The sequence below is a fragment of the Tetrao urogallus genome (genome assembly GCF_951394365.1).
Source record: "Tetrao urogallus genome assembly, chromosome: 23".
Lineage (NCBI taxonomy): Eukaryota > Metazoa > Chordata > Aves > Galliformes > Phasianidae > Tetrao > Tetrao urogallus.
In genome coordinates this window covers 5,525,007-5,541,307 of record NC_136836.1, presented here as the reverse complement: position 1 = coordinate 5,541,307, position 16,301 = coordinate 5,525,007, and the positions used below count along the sequence as shown (strand labels likewise).

Below are 16,301 nucleotides of genomic sequence, written 5' to 3'. Positions count from 1 at the left end.
CTGCTCTCCGGAGGTTGGTGAGCACCGCACGGCCAGGCGGCAGCTCTGTCTGAGGGCGGACAGCGTGCCCTCACAAGCCAACAAACTTTTAGGACAACGCTTTAGATGATCCGTTGAAGCCTTCTGCTCACAAAAAGAAACTTTCTGCCTGTCAGTTTTAAGATGCAACTGGGGGCAATGCAGCTCCCGTGCGAGCACTGAGCAGACGACCGCTGCACCCCACAGGCCGTGCTGGTGAGCAATGCAGCGCGCTGCGTTTCACACCCACCCTCAGCACGGCATAAAGCGATTTCTGTGCCTGAAGCGCCGTCTGCGAGCGCCTGAGCAACAAATACCTCATTATCTGGAACGAATCCATCTGCTGGAGCAGGAGGCCCTTCTGCGCGGGGGGCGGAGGCAGGGGGTCCCAGGCAGCCCACGGGCACCGGCTCTGACCCCACAGGGCCCGGCGCGCAGCCCTCGGCCCCATCCAGAGCGGCCCCCACAGCAACGGGCTCATCCTGCAAAGTCAGCGCTCTGTTGAGCAGCTGCTCCACGGCGGCAGAGTCACCTGCATCCTGCCAGGCGGCGAGCAGCAGCACCGGGCCGCCGCCGAAGTCCCCGGCACCGGCGAGGAGCGGGTCGGCCTCTGGCGGTGGCGGCACAGAGCCAACAGGGACATCAGCAAATGGCGGCGGGGCCTCCAGAAGCTCCTCCACCACCAAGGGCACAGCGGCGGCGCTGGCACCCAGAGGCGGGTGCTCAGCACACGGCTCCTCAGCATCCACAGTAAAACCCCCGGCGCCCGGCGCTGCCGCTTGAGCCCAGGGCTCCAGCACCTCCAGGTCCCCCAGCACTGCTGGGTCAGCCAGAGCTGCAAGCCCCTCCGGGCCCCACAGAGCGGCACTGAGAGCGGCGGGTGGCGTGCCGAGCCCTTCTGGGATGACAGCACTGCTCTCCACGGCACGGCACGGCCGCTCCTCCCAGCTGCAGGCGAACAGCAGGGCCAGGTCTCCTGGCTGCAGGACGGCCACCTCCGCCGGCGACCCCTCAGTGCGAGGAGAGCCTTCCAGCCCTGAGGTCACCGCATCCCGCAGGTGCTCCTCTGCAGGTGCTGAGGGCAGCACTGCAGCCTCAGAGCCTGGCTGTGATGCAGAGCCCGTGTAGAATGGTGGCAGAGGACTGCCGGGACAGTGCTTGTCTTCTGAACAAGTTTGGCCCTCAGATCCATCACTTTCCTTTCCCAAATCCGTGGCTTTGTCCTCGGAAAGCAGTTCTGGGACATTGTAGCTGGCAAGCTCAGTCCTTCCAGGCAGAAGGTGACAAATGTGTGATGGGTCCTTCCCCCCAGCAATGGCCTCGTGGAACTGCATGGGGGACCCCAGCCCCTCAGCCACCGTGCCAGGGGCTGGGGGCTGGCAGGGAGACAGCCGGGATGGGGATACTGAGACAGGAGAGGGCTCCTCAGGGCACTGCGGCACTTCATCAGAGGGGACAAACAAGTCTTGGTGGTCGCCTTCCCACCTCACGGGGACACCAGGGTGAGCAACTCCCTCGAGGCTGAAGGCTGGACACAAACCTGTCTCAGGAGATGCCACTGCAGCAGCCACCAGCACTGCTGCTGCACAGCCCATGGGCCCCACGTCTGCGAGTGGGTCAGGAGCATCCTCTACCAGAGCTAGCAAGCCCTGCTGGCTGGAGTCCATCCCCACCGTGGCCATAGGGCTGGGCGAGGTCCCTCCATCTGAGTCCGTTGGGGTGATGGCCAAGGTGTCCCTTTCAGAGAAGGGCTCTGTCACCGGCTCCATCGCGCTCAGCACCTGTGAGCTGCAGGTGATATCAAAGTCCTCCAGATCCGACACAACAGCAGAGTCTGCAGCACTGACTTCCAATGGGGCCATGGGCTCACGTGCTTCATCTGCTGCCCCTGTCAGTTTCTCCAAACCTGGGTCCAGCCCCTCCGAGTCCACTGGGGAGAACCGAGCACCCAGGAGGGCAGGAATGGCCCCATCACCCTCATCCTCATTCAGACACTGCTCCTCCAGCTCCAGGAACATCTGCACCGAGTCTGTATCAGACAGCTCGGGGATGGCGGGGCTGGCCGAGCGCTCCAAACCTGCAGCAAAGTCTGTGGCCTCGCACTGCACTGCCACATCCTCAGTGCAGCATGCACTGCTGGCATTGGGGCTGCTGGCACCGCCCTGGGGGCTGCAGGGCTGCACGGTGCCCGGGCTGGGGGCAGAGCTGTCCCCAGGAGCAGTGAAGTGCTCCCTTTCTTCAGAAATATCTGCCAAGCAACAGCTCTTCTTTTCCTCTGCCACCAGCACAGCCTTTCCTCTCTCTGACAGCGTCGCCTCCTCCCACTCCTCCATCATCACCCAGCGCTCGTCCTCCTCAAATCTCAGCTCAGACTCAGTTTTTTCTCTGAGATTGGTGGTAATGAGAATATTCAGTCCCGCATCCAGGAGCTCCTCGCTCAGGCATGGGGAAAGGTTGACGTTCTCCACTGTGCAGTCCGACTCGGAAGCCTCCAGGGTCTCCTGTCGCCCATTGCCAACGCTGGCCTTGGGGAAGTTCTTCCTGGCCCGCGGCCACGTGGCACTGGGCAGCAGGCGAGCCCTGGCCAGCTCTGTGGCTCGAGCGTGGCCATCGCCAGCGGGCAGCAGGGGCTGGCGCTCATCTGCAGCACAGCCATAGGAGTCTGCGGCAAACTGCACAGCCTCCGATGTGCCGGATGACTTGGACACGTGCTCCAAAGTGAGCGACTCGGACATGGGCTCACTGCGGTCGGGCTGCCCGGCGTGCTCAGCCAGCAGAGCACTGGAGTCCCTCTTATCCCGCAGTGAGGGGTTGGAGGCACCTGCTTCCGACACCTCGCTGAGTGAGGCCCCCATCCTCTCTGCAAACTCGGTGAAGTTGGGTGGCATGAAGGATTTCCATGACCGCCGATTCACGTTCTCCTTCCTCTCAGGGTTTGGCCGCCTGCGGGGTGGAGGCGGCGCCGGCTTGGAGATGTCGCTGCTGAGCTTCAGCGCGTCGAAGATGACTCGCTCGTCCAGCTTCTTCGCCTCGGGCGCCCTCGGCTCAAAGACGTTGGCAGCTCCCAGCGTCCCATTGCTGGAGATGGTGCTGCCATCCCCCTTGCCGAGGGTGCTCTTCGAAAGCTGGTTGAGCTTCGATCCCTGGTCGATTTGCTCATTGATTCTCATCGTGTCGTATATGGAGCGCTGGGGCACGTAGCAGTCCTCTATGTAGCCGTCCTCCTCCTCACCCTTCCCCAGGCAAGTGCGGTTCTGCCGTAGACAGTCTGGCCTGCTCAGTGGTTTGCCCATGCTCTCACCCTTACGGATGACAGAAGCTCCCCGTCAACCTCGCGCCCGGCGCCGCAGGGACCATCACACCGCGTTGGACCCGGCCAGGCGGATCTGTGGGGCCGCGGGCCGATAGGGCCGATGCACAGCCACACCGTGGGTCTCGGGCAGCAGAACAGCACCTCTCATCCCCAAAAAGCCATCTGCCAGCAAAACCCGACGAGTACGACAGCTCTGATAAATGTTCCCGATCACCGTTTGCAATAGGAGATGCGGAGGTGTTCGGAGTGGCTGATTTATCCCGTGTGTCCCCCTCTAGCAGCAAAGGTCCGGGCAGTGCACAAACCGTGGCTCCTCGCGTCCTCCACCCGCTGCCGTCCCGCGCAGTCCAGCTGCTCCAAATTAGCCTCTCCCCCCGACTCTCGTGTTTTCATTTGAACTGAGCTTGTCAGCGGATATTCGTGCAAGTTTAAACACAGGAAGTTCTTCATTCAGGGCAAACTCGGAGGCTTCCTGTCTCAAAAACATGATGGCATTGTCGCTCCCTTCACCCCACCGTGCCCCGTCCCGCTGCCGCGCGGAGGAGCACCGCCGGGTCTTCTCTTTTCCTTTTTTTTTTCCTCCCCAAGAAAAAAAAAAAATCGGCTATAAAACGCATCCAAAAATGGCAAGGGGACGGATGGCCGCGAATTCCCCCAAGTTCGCCGGAGCCGGCGGGGGAGACGGGGCGCAGCGGCTGCCGGCGCCTTCCTCGTCGTCCTCGTCCTCCTCCTCCCGGTCCCGCGGCTCCCGGCTCGGCTCGCACTAACTTTCGCGGTGCCCGGCGGCGGGCAGCGGCGGCTCCATCCCGCCGGGCGGCCCGGCCGTGGCGGGGGCGCGGCGGGGCGGGCGCGGGGCGGCGCGCGGGCGGCGGGGCCAGCGCTGGGGCTGCAGCCGGGGCCGCGCTCCCGTCTCTCCTCCGCCTTTTGTGCTCAGCGGCCGGGCCGGGCGTGCAGCCGCCCCCGCGGGCAGCCCGGGGCCGGCGCCGAGGACGGCATGGCGCGGGTCCGCCGCTCCGCTCCTGTCCGCTCTTCCCTCCGACGCCGAGCCCGAAGTTGGCGCTGCCGGAACAAAAGGCCGCCGCGCAGCGCACGCCGCGGCCCCGCTCCTCTCTCGCTGCGAGCGCCGGGCTCCCGCGGCGCTGCCAACTCCGGCGGAGGGCGGGCGGAGGGAGGAGGGCCGGCGGGGCGGGGGCGGCCGGGGGGCGGCGACGCGGGCGGGGCGGGGCGGGCGGCCGCCCCCTCCTTCCCTTTTTCCCTCCCTCCCTTCCTTCATCCCTCCCTCCCCGGGCGCCGCAGTCCCCCCAGGGCTCCGCTCCGGCACCCCCTGCCCGGACCCGGGGTGCTCTCCGCGGCGGCCCGGGGCGGCCCTTCCCCGCTCCGACGGAGCTCCTCCTCCGAGGGGAGGCGGCAGCGCGCAAATCCCCCGACAAAGAGCAGCAACGCCCTGCTCGGCGGCGGCTCCCCCGCGCCCCGGTCGCTTTTGTCCGCGGAGGGAGGCCCGGAGCGGCTGTATACCGGAGGAGCGGACCGGATTTCCGACAGCTCCTGCCGGGCTGAGCGAGGGGCTGCCCGACCCTAATAAGAGGCCCGGGCCTCTTTCGCCGCCATCCCGGGCAACAAAGAGCCGCACGGACGTTGGCTGCCGCCGTGCTGCCACCGGAGCTCAGCTCCCGCCCCGCCAGGACGGGCGCCGGCGCTGTCCCGCGCCCATCGCCCCGTTGCCCCCACGCATGTGGGTCCCGGAGCCTGGACTGCGTGCGAGGGCTCCTGCACAGCCGGGAAGGGGCGGGGGGCGGAGTGGGGGGGAGCAGCAGCGTGATTCACTGCTCCGGAGCGATGCTGAGCAAAGTCACAGACTTGGAGAGAAAACGAGAGCTTGGAGCAGCCCCAGCGCATCTCCAGGCAACGGACCCCCAGGCTGCACGCAGCAACGCGCTTTGCCGAGCGGCACGGCAGGTGCTGCGCTCGCAGAAGGGGCGGTGTGAGCCTGCGCCCAAAAGGAGCCCCGCACTGCAACTCCACTGAGCTGAGAAACCGGAGCCAAGGAGGGCTGGGAGCCGATGATTCGGGCGAGCTGCAGGTGCTGCTGCCTCCAAACCTTTGGGATTCAGCCGAGGCCAAAGCAGCAGCTGCGACGCACCCGGCTCCTCTGCTCCGTGGGAGCAGCAGCTCCTCCACGGGGACGGTGAGCCACGGCCAAACCAGTCCAACGCCACACCCACAGCGCCTGCCCTCCCTCCCCAGAGGTGGAAATGAGGAAAGGAGAAAGGTTCCAGCGTTACGAAATGAGTCTAATTGCCTGAAGCACTCAGCCGAGCAATTTGCACACGATCGAGCGGTGCTGGACCCCGGCCACCCCAGGCCCTCCTTTGAGCAGTGGGGCTCAGCTCAGCACCCACAGCTCTGCGCTTTGGGGCGGGTCATTCACCCAGGCTGCAGCACCAGGCGACGGCAGCTGCACTGTGCCATGCGTACTGCGCCGTGCCAGCACAGCTGCCCACCAGCAGAGCGCTGTGGGGCCGTTAGGGCTGCAGCCCCTCCAGCAGGAATCCCAGGCATCCTGGCCGGGCGCGGAGGCTTTTTGTTCCACTCCTAGGAACGCTCTCGATGTGGAGCTGACGGCTTCACAGCCAGAAATTCTTTTCCCATTTCCTCACTAAGTCACGTGCCGACAGCAAGCCAAGTCTTCCCCAACACATCTCCCCCATCGCTAAAGCGGTTTGACAAACGTTCAGCAAGCACTGAAGCCCACGAGAAACCTGCCCTGCCTCGCCTGAGAGCTGAGCTGGAGCTCCTGCAAGTTCCGTGAGCTGGCAAGAAGCCACCAAGGGCCACCACTGCCACCAGCGATGGGGACAGCCGTGGGGCCACCAAGAGCCAGCACTGCCCCCAGTGGGCAGGGACAGCGGGGGGGACAAGTCACGGGGCCAAGGGATGCTGAGGGCTTCGCTGTCGCCTCGGTTGGTGTGATGGGAGGACAGGGCAGGACAGGAGTTCCAGTATGAATTTCTGCTCTTTTGCTGTCTGCACGGCTCTGGTATGTGGAGCTCTGCCAGCTGTGATCTCTGTTACTGAAATAACGGCTGATAGAGCTTCCAGATTTGCAGCCCCGCAGCCCCAGCTGGTAGCACAGCTAGTGGGATGGGCTGAGCGGTCGCCAGGACGTGGCTTTGGCTCCATCGGTGTCCCTCTCCTTGAGCCTCACTGAGCCAAATGTAACCTCAGTCCCGCAGGTGCTGCCCACCACGAGGGACAGGTCACCCCAGAGCCGCCCCGAGGTTCCCCCGATGCCACATCTTCAAGACGAAGAACTTCCAACTTCCCTCTCAGAGGATCTTCCAGACTTGTAAGGCTGCAGGAGGAGCGTCCCGAGCCACAGGTTTCCAGCCTTCCTCATATGGACGCCGTCTCCGGAGCGCAGGGTCCGCGTGCCGCCCCGTCACGGGGTGATGTCACCCTGTTTACGACTGCGCTACATCCTGCTGCGGCCCCTGCTTACATGGGAAAGCAGGCTTTGGAAACCAATGTATTTTTAGCTTTCTTATAATGCATCTCAGCAGCTGGAAATGAGGGAGCTGCCTTGTGTAATGATCACGAGAGCACAGAGACAGCACGAAGTGTCTGATGGACACATCGCTGTGAGCGCACCGAGCGTCTTCTTCATCCTCGGGGCTCCTCATCCTCACCTGCTGTGGGTTTGGCCTCCACAATGATGGTGCAAAGTGCCTCCAGAGCTAAACACACAAGCAGCTATTTGGGTTTCACTGGGATTTGTGCCAGGGAGGTGGCAAGTCATGCTGTACGGCTTTTGCTGCATTTGTCCTAAGTTCAGAGGGGTTTCTTTATCTCCCTTTCAGTGCCGTTGCTCTCCTCCTTCTAAACTCTCTCTTTTAGCCGTATCTCTGGATTTGGTGTTTCTGTGCACTGTAAGGTGTGCGGTGCTGCGTGGGCAGCCTGGAGCTCACTGTGTGCTCCATGATAATCCCATCTGCCTGGCTCAAGGCTGCCTTCAAACTGATTTTGGGTCTCGGCCCCCACACATTCATCCACTGCTGCCTTTGCACAGAGCTTTTAGCACTGCCCTACAACCTGGCATCCAGTGGTGCCCAGCCTTGGAGGGGCCCAAGGTGGGAGGCAGAGCCTGCGCCTCACCTGGGATCCAAATCCCCACCCCTAGAGCTGGACCCACGTGTGGCCCTGCGGCCGTCCTGTCCTACGTGGGGTGGGGGTCGGCGGGGAGGGCTGAGTGATGGGGCGGTGAATGGAGGGCTCTGTCAGAAGTGAGGTAATCGCGTTATCATGCCGAGAATCCTCTGGATGGGAGACATTTTAAATCACTCCTCCAGCAGAAGAATTGGCAATTGTTCCGTGAGCGGCGCTGAGTAATGCAGCCTGAGCTGCTCCCCACGCAGCCTCCATTCTGCTCAGCCACCCCCAGCCCCACGCCGGACGGTCGGTGCTGGGCAGGCCTGGCCATGGGGCTCACTCCACTGCAGCCCCTGGGGCCACGTCCCACCCTCGCTCCTCTGCCTCCTCCTCCTCCTCCTCCTCCTCCTCCTCCTCCTCCTCCTCCTCGTGTGCTGGGCCCCAGCGCAGTATTTTTAGCATCCCCTGGAAACACCACCACCAGCTGATGAACCTCCTCTGCAGGAGGACATTCCTATGAACATCTCCCCTGGCAGAGTTACCAAGGCATGAGCGTGTGGGTGGGCTCAGAATAGCAACCCAAGCTGACCCCCAAAAGGCTCTGTCAGATCTCAGCAGAGCAGCGTTGTGAGTTGAGAACACAACCTTGGTACAGGTCAGCCTCAGCAGCTCTCAGCTTCTGCTCGGGTTCGCTTTGGCCGAACAGAGTAACCAAACTGTGCCAAATGCCACCGAGGTGCTGTGGGCTGGGACCTGGGCAGCTCCATTGCTGACAGCCCCATTGGTGACAGCACTGTGACCACAACCCTGCGCACAGAGCGGGTGGGGACAGCTGCTGAGCCCACTCCCACCCTTATCATTGCCTTTCCAACAAGGAGATGGTGCCTTTAAGGCAGCTCAGCAGCTGTCAGAGAGGAGGCATTTCTGCGTGTGTTGCTGATGCTCAAAATAATGCCCAGAGATACTTTAAGTAGGTTTGGAAGGCGTTCAACGAGGAGGCACCGCCACGCGCCCCACTCCTGCCCCGACCCACCCAGCTGCCCGGAGCCACTGAGCATTCCTATGGGGGCACAGAAGGGTGAAAAATACCACTGGGGCTGCGAGGCATGGGACACGGGACCCCTCCCCAGGAGAATCCCACACAGGACCACAGTTTCCCCTGGGAGGACCCCACCGCCGCTCCGGGGCTCACCAGGAGCAGCAGCTGCTCCCCGGTCAGGGCTAATTAGGGTTAAATGGGGAGAACCTAGAGCAGAATTAGAGCAGCATCTGAATGGGGAGATGACAACGCTGCTCGTGGCCCGGCTCACGGCATCGCCGCTCCATCTGAGCACGGAGGGGTGCTGCAGGGCTCCACGGGCCCTGGGCAACCCGGCCCACTCTACTAAAGTGAAGTGTGCCATAAGTTACTGCTGTCCAGGGATTCTCCCTCCCTCCATCCTTAAGCACAAAAGCTTTGTTGGCACGGAACAGCCTTGCCTAAGCACAGCGCGTTGAGCAATGCGGGGCTCCCATCACCTCCCAGTGCTGCTGCCATTCCTCCCCCGTCCCACCCGTGCACTGAGGGCCCGGCGGGGTGAGAGCCAGGGCTGTCTGCAGGCAGGAGAAGGAAAATACATGGGGAGCTGCGAGCATCAGCTGCTCTACACATCAGCTGCTGCAGCCCCAGCCAGCCCTCAATAGATCTCCTTTGATTAAAACATGGACACAATGAGTCCAGAAGTGCCCACCTTTGTCAGGGCTGCGTTGGCGAGGTGCTGGGAGCCCTGGGGCCACACCTAATTTGCATCTCATTTACACAGTTGTTCATTAAAATTGATGCCCTAGGACACGCTATCTGCTCACACCCCACACAGCCACCCCAACCCCTCAGGTCGCAGCCTCCCTTGGAGGGAGCCCCATGAGGAGGCTTTGCAAAGATCTGCTCTGCACCACGCACATTCCTCACTCTCTGGATGAACCGTGCATGAGAGGAATGCTGCTTCGAACAGCGATTGCTCCATCACTGCTTCTCCCCCACTTCATCCTCAGGCAGGAAGGAGCAAAACTCACTGCTGCAATGCACTGCTCAATGCAGCTTTCATTTTCCCCACTGAGCTTTCCTCAAACAAAGACCCCAAAGTGCAATGAGTGCCTCCAAACGAGGTTGCACCACGGGGTAAGGGGTCATCCCCAGGGCCATTGCTCCACCAGCCACGCAGGCTGGAAACTCCTCCCTGGCTATACTTGGTGCAAGCAACTGCACGGTGTTCAGAGATGAAATTAAATCCCTTCCAAACAATACAATTTTAATGCCGCCCAACATGAAAGACAACAGCAACATATGGGAGCTCAAGTCTGTAACGCTTCAGAGTTTTTTTGGATGGGCAGCCCCCAAAACAGAATCACCTCAACCTAAAGCAGGACTCACAGGGCAATGGAATGGGACCAATTAGCTATGAGATGAAAAGTCAGTGGCTGTAGAAATGCCTCCCTGCCCCGCTCCCCGCTACTGCCAGGAAACAAGCAGCCAGATGTAAGTCAGCCCATCATCAGCACATCAGCAATACGAGTTTCATCAGCAAGAAAACTCTAGGAAGGTTAATGTAATGAACGTAGAATAACAGCGTGACCCAACACCACAATGCTGTTTAAAAAATTACAGTACTCAAACACACTCCAACTCTTTTGTCAGTATTTTATGCAAGCCTCAGTGGTCCCCAGCAGCTCTTAGCTGGAAACACAAAAACCACCCAACAAAGTGAACTTTGCCTTGGTGTCTCTCCCCGTGTGTCTTCCATCCGCCACAGTTTATCTGTGGCTTTATTTGCACCCAAGGCAAGAAGAAATGGATGCACGTGTGTTCCCAGAAGTGAACAACATGTGGGAACGGTGCACCAGGTAGAAAGACCTGCTCAGGTTATGCCAACATCCCAACACATTCCTTCCTCCCCCAAACCTACAATCAACCACCTCCAAAGGCCCAGGAGGCACTGGCCCACCATTACACACTGCAAGGAGAGGTGAGAAAAGACCTTTTTCCTCCCAGTCCCAAAATCTTACTGCATCTTTTCAGCGCAGACTATCAAGGCCAGCAGTTGGTTTTGTATCCTCCAAAGCAACAGTATTTTACTGCATCCAAAATGCCAACATAGCAAAAAAACCAACGGAGCCACAACAGCTCGGTTCCCTGCTCCTTCCCAGCAGACATCGGTCCTATCCAAAAGACCACAGCACCAAAGGACAGCCCTCAAACACAAAGAGCCACATAAGAAATGCTGCAGCACAAGGACTTACCTTGAAGTCGGCCAGCTGCTGGTTGATGGTCTCAACCTCGGTGCCCACCACCCCCTGCAGAGCCTCGCTCTCCTCCGCCGCCGCCGCCATGTGGCTCAGCTCCTTCAATCTGCTGTAGAAGTCCTCGACGCGTGCCAGCGTGGTCTCCACCTGCTCCTGTCGGCTCCTGCCCCTCTCGGTCAGCTTGCCGCACTGCTTGCTCAGCGTCTCCAGTTCACGTTTCAGCCCCAGTAAATCGGGGCTCCCCTCATCCTCGAGCATCTGCTTGCATTCACTTTCAGAAGCCTCGATGTCGGCCTTCAGCCCCTGCAGCTTGCCCAGGAACGTGCGAACATCCTCTGCCTGGGACTGCAGGCTGTCGGCGTCCCTCCCGGTGGGCCCCATTCCGTCCAGCTCATCGTCGAGGTCTGCCAGCTGCGAGAACATCTCCCTCACCCGCCCCGTGAACTGGCCGATCCCTTCCAGCTTGTTTTCCATCAGCACGCAGCAGTCATTCACTTTCTGCCTCATTGCTTTGAACTCTTCCTGAGCCACCTCCGCTTGGCCCAGGAGCTGGGAGCAGTCCGACCCATCGGGAGCGTCTTCCACCAGCCCTCGTGTGAAGTGCTTCAGGTAATCCACCTGCGGCTCCAGCGCCTGCAGCGCCTCCTGCTGCGCCCTCAGCTTCTCCAGGTTCTTGTTGCTGCAGGCTTGTGGCCCCAGAGCCTCGAAGATCTCCAGCTGGTGCTTGGCCCCTTCCAGCTTCTTCTCGATGTTCCTGAAGCTCTCCTGGAACTCCTTGAGCCTCTGCGCCATCTCGTCGATGGAGCCTGTCTTGGCTTGCAGCTCCTCGGTGATGGCGTCCATCTCCTGGTTGATCGCAGCCTTCTCGTCGCGGATGTCGTCCTCGTCGCTCTGCGAGGCGTCGATCAGGATGTCGGCGGCGCTGTTCAGCATCTCCAGCACCGAGCGCCGCTTCTCCACATCGCTCAGCAGAGCCCTGGAGCGCAGCAGTGTGGCCTCCAGCTGCACTGGGTCCAGCGTCACCTCCAGCTCCGACATCTTGGCCTTGCAGTCCTCCACCCAAGGCAGGAGGTCCTCCGTGTGCCTCTGGTACTTGTGGGCTTTCTGCAGGCAGTCCTTCAGCTTGGAGTGCCTGTCGGCAGCCTGCTTGCTCAGCTCTTCCCAGTGCGTTTTGAGGCTGACCAGCTGGTTTTGCAGAGCGGTCTTCTCCTCCCCAGGTTGGACAGAAAGCAGCAACGACTCCCCCTCAGCCACGATCATCTCATAGGAGCCACTGTGTTGGTTGAGACTCTTCTGGAACTCCTCTTGCTCCTGAATTTGGCTCTGGAGCCTCTCCAGTCTAGCAGAAATAGGTTGGCTCCGAGCTTGCTGGCACAGTTTGTCATCGAGCCAGGCCCTGAGTTCATCAAACATATGCTGGAACTGCTGGGAACTTGCAAGCGCGGTCTGCAGTCGGTTCATCCGGTCGGCTGCAATGGAAATAAGATTAGAACGCAACAATTAAGCTGGAATCAAATAAGCGAAGGGCAATTATTTAAAATCATCTCAGATGCACCAACTGTGTTTTGATTAACAGGAAGGAGTTTTCCATTGCATCACCAGCGTTGCTCACTGGTTCATGAATTTTTTAAGCAATCAGTAGGGATAACGCAGTAGCCTCTGCGGCCCTGACCAATTTCTAAGCGCCATCTCTTACAACGCAGAAGGGGAAACCCAACCTGAGAGTGGCCATGAGGTTTCTCTGCCCCCATTCTGAAGTTGAGGCACAGCTGTTTTGTTCCAGGCGCAGTGCATGCCACCAGTGGGATGAACTGTCCAGGCTCAGGTATGCTTGGAGTGAGAAATCTCCATGCTTACAGCCACTTGAACACCCACAAAGCACCTCAGTAAAAACGATAAACAGTCCTTTCCCTGCTATTCTTAGCAGCCCAGTGATGGGTGAGCCCTCTGGCAACAAGCAAGGGGTGGAGCTCGACCTCTCAGCATCCCTTCTCACACCTCCGTGCTGTCTCACCTGCCAGGTCTTCCAGTCCCTTGAGAGGAAGAGCCACCGTTTCAAGCCGTTTCCGCAGCTCATCTTTGAGGTACTGCTCCCCAATCAGAACAGACAGGTCGTCACAGAGCGTCTGAGCCTCTGCAATCTCCTCCTCCAGCTGCTCCAGGTCCGAGCGGATCTCGCTGGTCTCCTCCAGCTGCTGCTTCACGGCGTCGGGCTGCGTGCTGACGGCAGATTGGCTGCTCAGGCGCTGCCCGACCGCCTTCACCTTCTCGGAGAGGCCCTGGAGGAGCTCCTGGTACTGGGTGCTCTTCACTATGGCTTGGTCAATTTGGCTGGAGCGGGAGTTGAGGCGTTCTGTCAGCTCGGACCATTTCTGGTTGACCCCTTGGAGCTCCTCCCGCACTTGGTTGGTGGATGGGGAAACATCCCCGGGGCCAGTGAGGATGCTCTGAGCTGCCTGGTTGAGCTGCTCGTGCTGTTGTCTGCGAGATTCAAATTCCTTCAGCATAAACTGAAACAGAAATAACATAAAAATGTTTGCATGAAACTGACAGCTCCAAGTACACACAGCCAAAACAAACCAGACCTCCAAGGGCTTCACCCAGCCCACAGAGCCCCTAAGAGCAAAGCAAGATGCCCCTGGGATGGGACGGCAATTGGGCAATGCAATTTACAGTGACCTCGCAACTCGAAAAGCTGGGAGTCCGTGACTGCAGTGATAGAGCACTTTGCTTTCTCTCTTATTTGTCCTACTGCTGCATAATGTAACATAAACCAGTCAGATGGGAATCTAATTATGCTAACCAGGGCCTTTCATTTCGTGACGCGGCCGGCCGCTTACGGACATGGCAGTATTTGGAAGCAGTCGGTAGGGGCTGGCAGCCCAGTGGTGGGCAGCATCAGCAAGTCCTGCAGAGCATCAGCACAGGTCTTGTTTAAAGCAATTTCACTCTCCAACAGGGGCCAAGTGATTCACTGATGAGTCAGTCCAGAGCAGGGAACCAAGCACTGCATCTGTCTCAACTTATCCACAGCAGTTTGCACTCAGTAGGGCTTGGTGGATTTAGGAGCAGAACCCTGACATCACCAACCCTGGAAATGCTCCAGAACCATGGAGATGTGGCACTGAGGGACGCAGTCAGTGCGCACGGTGGGGGTGGGATAGAGTTGGACTGGTAGCTCAGATGTCTTCTCTAACCTGAATGATTCTGTGTTCTACGAGTGGGCATGGTGGAGATGGGTCAATGGCTGGACATCGTGGTCACAGACATCTTTTCCAACTTCATGACCACATAATTCTATGAAGGAGTGCCATCTTCCACCCTGTGGACCACGAGCAGCACCTCTTTCTTCACCCCTAGCCCATGAGGTAGGACCAGCTCACCTGGACCTGCTGCTTCTGTGCGTTCAGCATGTTGGGGTCGATGGAGAGGGGTCCCAGCACACTCATCATCAGCTCCTTCTCCATCAGCCATGGCCGCAGCTGCGCCTCGGCCGCCTGGAAGCTGGCCAGCTGGTTGGCTGACTCCTCCAGCTTCTGCTGCCGCTCGGCCGTCGCCTGGCTGGCGCGTTCCCACCTGCAGTCTGCACAGAGCTGGTGTTGGCTGCGCTCCCCGGGGCTGACACGGCTCCGCACCCTCCCCGTGCTTCACCCAGGACAGAGTCCTCTGCTTACACCTAGCTCTAGCCACTCTCCGTCTAAGAAGCCACTACCCATCCCTGATGGTCTCGAAGCGCACAGAATAAACCTCACAAGCAGCACGGCTGCGATGCGGGCACTGCTGCCTCCAGCTTGTGTGACCTTGGAGAGCCCCCTCACACCTCCGGCTCAGACACAGCTCCGATAAATGGGTGCTCCCATGTGTGTCAGCCCTCAAACACCACGTTCGTATCTCCTGGATGGAGAACTCCATAAACGTGTTCCTGCCATTTCAAAGCAGGGACTCTGGGCTTCTTTTTAAACACATTGCCTTGTTTAGTCAACATTCAATTACCTGCAGTACCCTCACTAACGACCGGAATTTCATATCTAGCAATGCAGCTTTTAATCAAAGTAATCAACTCATGCTGCTGACGCTTTTTTTTTCTTTTTTAAAGAAGTAATTTAAGGAGACAAGTCTTTAAAATATACATCCATCATAGAGATTTCGTTAATCAGAACAGAGCTTGTCTCTGGAACACCTTGTGCACCAGACAGCTCGGAGATAAGTTCGCTATTTACTGAATTCTAATTAGAAGCGACTGCTCTGCTGTGACTTTGGAGTCGTCCTGCAGTCCGGAATCACTTCTAATGTGATGCCTCAAGACAGAAACCTCATGACAGAGCTGCAGGCACTTACTCAGGTCTTCCTGCATCTTCTTCCAGTTTGCTGCTTCTGGAGAATCTGGATATTTCTCCAGCAAGCCAGAAAGTGCTTCCTTTACCTTCTGGATCTTTCCAGAATTCTGTTCCAATTCAGCCAGAAATGCCTGGAAAAGGACCGTTGGAACTTTGTTAGATACAGCGCAAAAGAACAGAGTCACTGAGGAGGAACAGAGCAGCAGCTACAAGCTGGAGAAGAACAGTTTCTGCTCTTTGCACTTTAATGGAATCGCTTCATTTTTCAGCAGCAGCAGCAGCACAAGCCAGCTTGGCTCCCAGAGCACCACGGATGGGGAACGGCTTCCCACAAGGAGCTGGGAGGGCAACATCAAGCCCTGCAGAGCCAAATCAACGGCAAATAAACGCCCGGGAGCGGAGGGTGGGCTTCTGCCCCACCTCGAGGGGATGCCCCAGGGCAGATCCGGCACTTCCACCTGGCCGCAACAACAACAACAACACCTGGCCTGCTGGTGAGGACGCCTGACGCAGCTTCGCTCTGATGCAGTTACCTTGTTGTGCTCGGCCTGAGCCCGCATGGTCTCCGTCTTGGTGGGTGAGGAGGAGGCTTCCAGCTCCGACAGCGTCCGCTCCTTTGACTCCAACCACTGCAGCACAGCGCCCGCCTCCTCCTGCACTGCCTGCATCCTCTCCAGCATGGCCGAGAGCTGCTGCAGGCGCTCCCGCAGCGCCGTGCCGAGACCCTCGTACTGCCGGCTGACGTCCGACACGTCGCATTGGATCTCGGTCAGATCTATTGCCAAAAACAGCAGCGTGGGATGAGAAGTGCGGCCCCAGAGCACGGCGCCGTCAGGCACAGACTCAGCTCCAGGCAGCCGGCTGAGCTGCACTGTCACTCACTGCCATCGCGTCACCCCAGCGCTCTCCCCCAGCACCGCCAATGTGTGCTGACAGTTTGCAAACAGAGCAAACGTCCTCACGTCTGTGGGACTGATGCAAGCTGAGCCCCACCGCTGCAGTGTCACTGCTGAGACTCTGCGAAGCAACATGACACGAAATACCAAGCCATTTTTATGCACCTATTATCTCACTGAACTGGTGACCTAACAGCAGATATCGGGCAATAATTAAAATTGCTCTTCAGTCGGAAGGATTGGAAGGCATTATAAGCCCTCGAACCAATGGGTTTAACTGCAGGCCCTGCAACAATCTCCATCTATCAGCCC

General features: G+C 59.3%; 1 protein-coding gene across 1 annotated transcript in view; it reads right to left on the bottom strand.

Moving 5' to 3' along the window:
* The window catches only part of MACF1 (microtubule actin crosslinking factor 1), a gene marked incomplete at both ends in the record, with an annotated part of 111,440 nt that overhangs the window by 30,140 nt on the left and 64,999 nt on the right, over positions 1 to 16,301 (bottom strand). The window contains 5 exons of the mRNA XM_079545964.1: positions 10,754 to 12,225; positions 12,771 to 13,266; positions 14,140 to 14,339; positions 15,095 to 15,224; positions 15,627 to 15,868. Of these exons, the coding sequence (XP_079402090.1) occupies positions 10,754 to 12,225; positions 12,771 to 13,266; positions 14,140 to 14,339; positions 15,095 to 15,224; positions 15,627 to 15,868 (2,540 nt within the window). The remainder of the gene's footprint in view (positions 1 to 10,753; positions 12,226 to 12,770; positions 13,267 to 14,139; positions 14,340 to 15,094; positions 15,225 to 15,626; positions 15,869 to 16,301) is intronic.